Source organism: Gavialis gangeticus, unplaced genomic scaffold (assembly GCF_001723915.1).
Source record: "Gavialis gangeticus isolate Ggan-Ray unplaced genomic scaffold, GavGan_comp1, whole genome shotgun sequence".
Taxonomy (NCBI): domain Eukaryota; kingdom Metazoa; phylum Chordata; order Crocodylia; family Gavialidae; genus Gavialis; species Gavialis gangeticus.
This window is the reverse complement of record NW_017728996.1, coordinates 6,342,335-6,352,597: the sequence shown is the minus strand read 5'-3', so window position 1 is coordinate 6,352,597 and position 10,263 is coordinate 6,342,335. Positions and strand designations below refer to the sequence as shown.

The 10,263-nt window shown below is 40.4% G+C and overlaps 1 protein-coding gene across 3 annotated transcripts in view; it reads right to left on the bottom strand.

The window, feature by feature from the left end:
* DENND4A (DENN domain containing 4A) overlaps positions 1 to 10,263 on the bottom strand; it is a 131,120-nt gene that overhangs the window by 60,948 nt on the left and 59,909 nt on the right. For all 3 annotated transcript variants that reach the window (XM_019503964.1, XM_019503966.1, XM_019503965.1), the window contains exons 13-14: positions 7,285 to 7,503; positions 6,618 to 6,763 (exon numbers count right to left, since the gene is read on the bottom strand). In XM_019503964.1, coding sequence (XP_019359509.1) covers positions 6,618 to 6,763; positions 7,285 to 7,503 — 365 coding nt within the window. The remainder of the gene's footprint in view (positions 1 to 6,617; positions 6,764 to 7,284; positions 7,504 to 10,263) is intronic.

The following is a 10,263-nucleotide window of genomic DNA, read 5'->3' as shown; positions in this document are numbered from 1 at the left end:
TGTGCCCACATCCCCCCACATCTTAGTGTCATCAGCAAACTTGAACAGGGTGCTTTGCACCCCCTCATCCAAATCACTGATGAAGATGTTGAACAGGGCGGGCCCAAGGACCGAGCCCTGTGGGACCCCACTTCCCACGTCCTTCCAGGTCGAGAAGGACCCATCCACTACCACCCTCTGGGTGCGACTCTCTAACCAGTTGGCAACCCACTGGACTGTATGGGTGTCTACGCCAGTCCCCCAGCTTCCTAATGAGAATGGGGTGAGAGACAGTATCAGAAGCCTTCCTGAAGTCTAGGAAAACTATATCCACTGCCAGTGGATATAACAGTTATCATCAAGTTTAACATCCAGTTATGCAAAAACCACTGTCACCCCCCTGAGCCCAAATGAAGAGAAGGCTGCCTAGCAATATTACTGAACTCTTCTTTCCATTTTTTGAGCCACAGAAACACAAGAGAGTGCAGTTATTCCTCCAGGGAGACAAGAGGAAAAAAAACAGAAAAACTTTGCTAAGTGCTCAGATTTCCTGAGTAATACAGTCTGAACCATCTGTAAGCCTCAGAAGCAGTTGTGTTGGAAGCTGCATAACTGCAGATGGTTATTAAAGCCAGCTCCCCTGTTATCACTTTTCACTTGGAACAGTTGTATTGGTCCAACACTAACATTTAAATTAAATTAATATCTTTGACACAAGCCACTGAGAGATTAAAGCTATGGCATATGCCCTCAACTTGCCCATGGACCAGTGGTGCACCTGACTAGAGAAGATTCCTCATCTGCCTCCTGGCTGGTTCAGGGCCATGCCTTGAGCAGTAGACTAGATCAGTGTGGGCCAACCTTTTGGAAGCTGTGCCAGGTGCCAAGTCCCATACCCACTGAATACCCCTCTGATCCCCTTCCCCTGCCCAATCTGCTGCTCTGTTTTCTGTTCTCTCCCTGATCTATTGCATGCCATACACAGAGGCTGTCCATGCCACCTGTGCCAGGTTGGTCACCCTGGGACTAGATGATCTCCAGAGGTCCCTTTTGACTTTCAGTTCTGTGCATCTATTTAGATTACAAAATCCAATGCAGTGTAGAATTACCCACAATGCATCATCATACATACAAGTATATAGATGTGCCTTAGTTTTCTGAAGAGGATATATTGGTTTTTTACAGGCTGTTCTCAAAGACAGTTGAATTTAAGTACCTATCTAAACTGGGTAAGCTTCAACTTCTAGTCAGTAAATGTATTCCATATCATGGATCCATAGGAGAACATGTTCTTTTCTTTGAACTATGTATTTCTCTATGAACACTGCTCAAGAAAGGATGGCTCATCACCCCCAACTCCCATTAAATTCAAAAGGGAGCGACTGGTCCTCGGCTCCTCTGAAAGTTCCCTCTTAACTCCTCGGGTTGCAAGCTGAGCTACTGCCAACATACATTCATATTCACAAAGCCTCTCAGACACGGGGGAAGGAGGCTTTCACTTCATCTGGGTGGTAAGCTCCATCTTGAAAGAGATGCTGACTGGACAAATGAGAAACTTCTGTCACTATCTCCTTTGCAAGGGGGAACCCCCCCGCAAAAAAGCAAGCCTGGCTTTCTGACCCCAAAATGCTATTTTTGCTGACAGCTTTACATCTCTCTAATGTCAATGAACTGGGACCATGGGAAGGCTACCTCCTTCCTAACACATGGAAATCACTAAATTTTTTGCAGCTGGTGCAGGTAGCTCAAAAACCTTGACATCTACTTCACATTTATCACAATTATTTGAAGGGTGATCTTGCTCTCTTTTGGAAGAGTGAACATTACTGTCTTACAACCACTTTAACCACTAGACCACCAACAACTGCAAAGGCGCATGATCCAGTTGAGACAGAGTGGTTGGTGGTACTTTCAGGGTAGTCACTGCGGCATTTTCTGAAATAACCTTTAAAAGGAAAAGTCTTCTGAATGACAGCCATGAAATAAAGAGCAGGATGTATCTGATAGGAACAGTCAAAGTCTTGTTTCCCCCACTTAACAGCTCCAAAAAAAGAAACAGGAACTGCATGCATAAACATGGACTGGAAGCAGTTGATGGTGTTTTATTTTTGTAGGTCTTTTAAATATATAAAACTGCACTACCGCCTAGAAAGATAGAAGCTAAATGTATTTGAAAGTAAGTTTAAAAAATAAGAACGTAGTGCTGTTTAAAAGTGCCAAGCTGACAACTCTGCAGACTAAAGTTATCCACTCCTGCACCCAAGTACCACATAGTTAGCACAGGGAGTCTTACACAGCTGCTATGCGAGGCCTGACCTAGAAGGACCACCGCTTCAAAGGAGCTAAGGAATGAACGGATGTGGAGACAGAACAGAAACCATGTCCACTAGGAACTCAAGTCAGCCCTTGTCTTTACTATTTAGTACCAGCCGAGTCTTTCTAGACTGTGCCGAGCACCTGGGCACATTGTGATCAGAACGACCATACCAATAAGAAGTTACTCTCAAGTCATTTCACACAGGCCAAAGAACTGCAGCCACATGCTGGGAATGACTGGCCAATGTCGGTCCAATAGGGACTAGAACCAGCAACCTTTGAAATAAGAACCAGTCGTCCCGAATCAAAATGCTGGTTGTTTTGCGTGGGTAAATTGTATTCCTCAAGTTGTGCCACTCCAAATATACAACACGGTGCAAAATCAGGTTTCCCAGTATTTACTTTGTTTATACTAGAGCATCCCTGACTGTCGTATCTGTTTTTTTCAAAAGCTTATTAGAAAGAGATTTTTTCCATGGAAAGAAAAACACTTTGCTTAACTGGAAATAAAATTAAAACCCTGTGACATTTAACCTAGAGGTCTATGAAACTTATAGGCTGATGCTGCTGATTCCTTGAAGTTTATCAACAGCAGATTCAAATACAGAAGTCTGATTCTTCACAGTTTCATTCTTTAGTGCAGCAGAAATATAACCAAGTAGTTTCAGAAGGCTTTTCAAGGCATTTAAAATTGATAAACATAGCTTATTTGGCACAGAGGTGCTTTTAATTATGCATTATACCGCATGAGACAGATTGAGAGGATTAACAAATATAAGCAGCAGAACTGCTAGAACATATGGCTCCTTAGAAGCAGTAATAAATGACACTTTACCTGACCACTGAAATCTTTCTAAAGATGTAAAGAAACTACAGTAACACATTTGAGCAAAGATCTACTAAAACAAATCATTTATATTTTCTTGGTCTGAGGTATTTCTGAATGTTTTGGAAAAACCAGACTATGAGAAAATTTAACCATATACTCTCAGCTACAAAACAGGTTATTTATAAAGAACATCTACTGCTGCCAGGCAGGGGAAATAGTATGTGCAAAATATTACAGTTGGGCTTGAGACACTCCCCCGGTTCGGTTTGAAACCAGTCCGAGACCCAACATACCATAAAACTGGTTTTCTGAAAGGTAATTGGGATTTGCCTGGACTTGGTGGCTGATCATCTTCCAGAAGCATTGTAAGACCTTTTAATTTGGGCAGGCCTTCAGCAAACAGGATTTTGAGAGGCATTACCTAAGGAGCTTGTTTCTATTACATATTTATTTGTTTTAATACTTTTATCTGTCTATACTTGATCTGGTTATTATTGCAAGTCACTCTGAGCTTCCTTTGGGGAGGAGAGCATATCAATCTAAGAAACAAACCAGGCATAAAAAAGTTGCCTGCTACCATCCAATTGTATTCAGACAACCGCATCTGTCCTTCCTGCCCAGGTCCTTTCAAGTATATTTTCAATTGTGACCACAAAGCCAATATAAATGTCCAATCAGAAAGAACAGAGGACAGTGACCTAAATTAACTGTCAAGCTTCTTATCACATGATCCTTGGCATTTTTGAAGCTTTATACTCTCATGAGGATCCTACTCCTTCCTGTAAGTAAATCTCTGCCGAGGGAAACAGTTCGTAAGCAAGAGCAAATTCTTGGTGTGAAATACATTCTCCCATACCTTTCTTTTTGCTTCTTTACAGCTGCCCACTTGGGTATGCTTCAGAAAAACCTCAGATGAAAGCCATAATTTCAAGGATTATTTTGGACTATACACAGCTTACTTTTATGCCACCGTTTTGCAGGCGGGAAACAAATTTAGTAAGGTCACCCAGAGAAGGAAGCACTGGAAGATGAGGAGTATAACCAAGTTCCCGATTTGACTCTCAGTACTAATTCTTTCATAAAAGTTGAGTCTTCTTGCCTACATAGGCTGACTACACAGTGCCAGCTGCAACAAAAGCATCCCTCCAGAAGTACGGGTTAAACTCCCAAACACAAATAACAATTATAGCTTAGACACTGGATTCAGTGGGCACATAAATCATTCCATGAAATGAAAGAGCATAATCTCATTTTCAGTAAAAACCTTATTAAGTGTTAGGGACACAATTAGTCTGCACCGCAATTACAGCAAGTCCTGCTCAGCAGTGTTAGTCACCGGAGTACATTCTTGCCTGTCTGCAATTTTCCTTTTATAAATAGTTTAACATGAGGCACAGGCTTTGTTTCCAAGTCAGCCAGAGAATGTTTTTCCCTGCTCAATGGCGAGGGATCCTGAAAAACTATTTTACATAAATGTTGTAATTAAATCTAGTTACGGTCCATCTATGTGTACAATTCTTGCTTATTGTGAATTTGGTTTGGCAAGTATTAAAAACGGACCTTTCAGACAATACCCTGAATAAAGTATTAAAAGCTGCCAAATAAATTTTAAAACATTACACCACCATTCTGATGTATCAATAAAATATTTCCCCAACCTTATAAGTCAGGTCTGTTCTTGTATTTTTTTTGGAGTATTGATTCTTCATTTAGCATTTTCTGTGCCTTCCCCCCTGCAAATAACTGTTTTAGTAATCTTCAACATTAATTCCCATGGAGCAAACAGCAGGTGACCTACTTTACAGGAAATCCTAGACAACAGCATGTATTACTTATACATCAATGTCCCAGAACAGAACGTTCCAGGTAACTACTACTAGCAAGATGACAAGTAGGGTCTTGTATTTCCTACAGTAATAATAAGGACTTTTTTCATGTTACATTGCAACAGTGGCAAATAATAATACCAAACTGTATTCTTGGAGTATAATCTGCCTAAACAAGTACACACTGTAACACAGAAACTAAGATGTACAACTTTCAGTCAGCCTCAAGCCAACGTTGTAAATCTTCTTTTACAAGTGCACTAGATCATAAGTTAACTTATGTGTTACCTGTTCGAAATCTCTAATGCAGAAATACACCATTTGAGGCACCATCAACCCTGTGCACAAGAACGGATTCACACTTATACTTTGTTAGCAGAATGCATGCTAACAAAATTTACTCAATATAAAACTACTTTTGAGTGAGAGTTTCAGCATCCTGACAGGAGTATCGCCCAACTCCACGGGCTCCAATACTGCAGAGTACTTCAACGTTCTCCCAAAAACTAATATTGGTGTACACTGCCTGGAAAACTACTTAGGCTCATGCAGACCTTCCATGTGCAGAAATATAGTTCTCAACAGAAATACCTTTTCTTCCTCTGTGTGTTTTACAGATACAAACACAGCTTGGCAATAAGAAAATAAAGTAAAATTCAGTGTGAAGGCATGGCACTAAATTAATGCTGCTCACAAAAAGCCATCCAAAGATCTTGCTAAAAGTTTTACAAAACTTGTAGGAATTAATTTTGCCAGCTTTAGAATCCTGGACACTCAAAATATCCTTGATATTTAATAGTGGCGTCCTTTCCAAGGGAACTCCAAGAATTTTACTCACACACACTTGTATACACAACACGTACACAGCTCATACACAGCTATAAAGTAGAACATTAATAATAAAATTACATTTAAAGCAACTACAGCACAAGGCTCCATTGATGGGAATTATACAACTGCACCTATGAGAATAAGGAATAAAGACACAGGTAAATGTTTTCTTATTGGAGAGAATGTGTACTGAAACTAATTAAGTACATATGTTAAGTGTAAATTAGAAAGAGTCAAGTGTTGAGCACTGAGTTGGAAGCAATAAAAATTCAACTTAAAGCAACAATCAACTGATGTCATATGTTCGCTATATTTAAAAAAAAAATGAACTAACTTAGTTGTATCAGTATATCACTCATATTCCTCTCCAAACTACGATATAAAATATCAGGCACTCTATAAAGCCTGAATGCCCAGAGGTATTTAAGTATGGCATTGTCCTCAAGAACTGGAGGAGGAACGGAGGAACTTAAGTTTGGAATATTTTATTTCTTAATGCAGGCTAAAATCTTCACGAGACAAATATGTGCCTGTGCCCATCTCAACCTGCGAGCAAGCACAGAGCATTACACACAGACTTTTCACTATCTGGTCTCTCTGTCTAATTTCTGCTTCCACAAGAGCAAAGTGACCTGACAGCACATGGGTCAGAACAAAACAAAATTGAAACAGGAAAAAATAAAAAAAGCAAAAACAGAAGTAGGTTTTAATGAAGTGACAGCAAATTGACTACAATTACACATCAGTCACGTAACATCATGTACAGTGCCAGTGGAAGGGAACAACTGCGACAGCTAAATGAAGACCCCACTTCCCCTTCCCACAGACGCACTTACTTTAGCTACGCAATCATCAAAAAATGCGAGACTTGCATCCTTATCGCTGACAAAAGAACACTCTTCAATGAAGCGAATGAACATCTGGGTTTTGGTCATCAATGTGTAGAACTTCTGATGCGACCGATCTCGACTTTTTAAGAATCCTGTAAAATAAACCAAACTTAGAAAAGAATACTACTAACAAAAGGAAATTCCACTAACAACAGGAGAGGCAAGCGTTTCTTAGGGTGATATCTGTTATGGTCTAGTTCTGTAGTTGGGATATAGTTAGGCAAGTCTGCAAATGCAAGACATTCTTCCTCAAGAAATCCTTGCCTCTTGCACAATTACTGAACCATCATAGTTACAACTTAACTCTTAACAGTACTAAGAAAGGAGTTAATTTTTAAAGATATTTGTTATCATTTTTTTAAATTAGTGCCTTGTATTACTGCTTAGTTAAAATTCAGCTGTCAAGTAAGCACATTTTCCTTTTTCTGTACTGCTTCACCAGATGGTTTGGGTGCTATATGATTTTCCCTGCTATCATTACATAATATTGTCAATGTTATCATTCAACAGACCAACACTTTCTCATTTATCATTTCGTGGAAAGAAAATTTATGCATGTTACTGGTTTATGATTTTAAAAGAAAAAAAAAAAATCAAGATTATAACCATTTACCTTGCAGTTCAAAGAGGGAACTTGCGTCTGTGGCGGTCTCAGAAGGTGCTTGCGTTATTGGCCTTAGGTATGACCTATAACCCTTTAATATTGAGGCCATGAAACACAGAAATGCCTCCTGGATCTCTAAATCTAACAAATGCAACTTCTTGCCGGAATTAAAATCATAGTCATTCATTGCTAACTCCATTAATGCATCTTCTCTTGGTCTTTGCTGCACTGTGAACAACAATGGTGTTAAAATGCTCTCTCAGTGGTTAAAAAAACAACTCTTAGTGTTGACAGAAAAGGCAGTAATTTCCCTTTTATCCTATCGGGTTTACTTATTACCACACTATGCTCCATTATGTTCTAGATCTGGTTTAAACATAAGCCATTAAATTCAATCTTCAAGTCTGATAATGAATTTAGGATGACAGCATGCGAATCACAAGTCCCTGGGTTATCCAAAAGGCAGACACAAGCACATTCACCTTTTCAGTACATTAGTTACTATGGAAACAGAGGCAGAATTGGTATGGACAGAGCTCAGAGACATCCTTATACAAGGGCTGGTTATGAAATGTGTTGAACTATATACCGGAGCTGATAACATTCCTGAGTTTTTTATGAATATGATAATCACATACATGGGATACATCATTTCCCTTTTATAGTGGCGTCCTTTCCAAGTGGACCCCAAGAATTTTACTCATGCACACTTGTATACACAACACACACAGCTCCTACATACCATAGCAATATAATGTAAATAGAGGCACAACCGCGCACAAATACAAAGGAAGAAAAGCATTTTGGTGAAGGAAAAAAAAATGTAAAAACAAAATCCTAGCCAGAATCCCAACTCGTATGAAATGTGTTTTCAACAGAGATCATGGAGGCACTAGGAGGAACCCAATTCTTCAGGGTGCACCGCAGTGATATGAAGTGCTAATGGCATCTGTACGGAACAGAACCGGGGTTTCACCACTCAGTCCCACCATCCTTGGGTAGCAGCCATTGATTACGTTATATTTAATTCTGAGTATGACCACCGAACAGGAGACACACTTCATTTTATACTACATACAGAGTATCTGTATTTTAGAAACTGTTAAGAAACCCCTTCTATTCGGGTAATGATGTGCAACTATTAGGAAACTGCATAACCTTCATAACAGATTCCTCCTACATAATACAGTATACCGACATTTGTACAATATGATATTTTTGGCGAATTCCATATAATTATACACTCCTAAAATTCTAATAACCTTTCCATAGCCAAGATTTTATTAAAATGGATGCTTGATGTTAGAAGCCCAAGTTCACATTCCAGCACTTAAACAACTGGCCTGGTTTTGAGAAGTGAGCATCCACCCTTGTTAGAGACCTCAATTTTTTTTCAAAGCTCTTGATCAAAGGTTTCCAGGGTAACATCCCTCAAATGCATCTGCTTTGAACTAACTCCACCTTCCTCTTGGGCTGGTCTGTCTCAAACTGGTTCTCTCTACCACTGTATTTTAGTCTTACGATCCATAGGTACTTCTATTACCCAAGGTCCCCCCATCCAAAGCCCAGTGAAGTTAAAGGAAACAAGCCCAAATGAAAGTTTTCAGAACTGTGTTCATTTTACTACTCTGAGCTCACCTCTAAATATTTTTTTGTTCTCAATCACAACATCTAATTTAGATTTCAGTGCATTTAGCTCACCATCGTAACATTTTAGGGTTGTACAGAAAGGAATCATTTAGAAACACTTAAGGGTATAGGGCCACATTAACAAAAAATAAAATCTTTTAAAATTCCTGTCACCTTCACTCTGAAAAACGCTGCACACTCAAGCCACAATCCGGCTGTTTCTACGGTAGCTGCAGCTGGATGAGTGTTGCTCTGCTCCCTTCACTTCCAGACCTGCAGCTGGATGAGTGTTGCTCTGCTCCCTTCACTTCCAGACCTGCAGCTGGATGAGTGTTGCTCTGCTCCCTTCACTTCCAGACCTGCAGCTGGATGAGTGTTGCTCTGCTCCATTCACTTCCAGACCTGCAGCTGGATGAGTGTTGCTCTGCTCCATTCACTTCCAGACCTGCTCCTGCCCCTGCTGTGCCACTCTGGGTGGGCAGGTGTGGAAGGAAGCTTCATACAGGCATCTTCCGCTGGAGGCAAGAACCACGAACAGCCCCACTGGAAGCTGTGCATGCTGGTTGGGGCCCAGGCTGGAGCGTGGCGCGGGCTGCCTCGGTGGGACCGGATGGGGCAGGCCCCGTGCAGAGTGTCATGAGGGCAACTGTGGGCCACATGTGGTCCATAAGCTATATTTTACCCAACCCTGTTTTAAGCCATGGCCTCAGGGAAAAAACCCTGACATACAGCCCCAGTAAAACATCCTAAACTTTAGTGCAGAATGTTATGATAAATTTTGCTTGCAGATTTTAGCACAAGGCTACATCAGTAAAGGGAAAAAAGTGGTCACAGCATTCAATGCATTTCACACACCCTAGTCAACGAGCAAGAGTCTTGACAACCCTTTGAATGTTCACCAGGGCCTGAGCAGCTATCCTAAGACTACAAGGAGCATAAATGCAGCATAAAACTATGCACAGGAATGAAGACAATAAATATTACAGACTTGAGTGTCCAAAGTTATTTCTGCTCTACGTGAGAAGAGCCATGTGTACTGTAAGGTACAACGAATGCAAACCAAGATTGGTTTTGCAAGCCTTGGCTGTCTATTTGCTCTTCTGTTCTATCCTCACGGCTTCCTTTTTGATTGCAAGTGTAACAGGAAAAAGGATGGAGAAATGGCCCTGCCTTTATTTTATATAAAAAGCCACTTTTCCCAACACATAACCCAGTAAATTGTTCCTAATCTTAAAGTGTTGCTTTAAACAGTCCCTTGTTTGTAAAATGATTTTGTGATGCTTAACATAAAGGAGATTTTTTTTGGGGGGGGGGGGGGGGGGGGGGGGGGGGGGGGGGGATTAATCTTTTAAAAAAAAC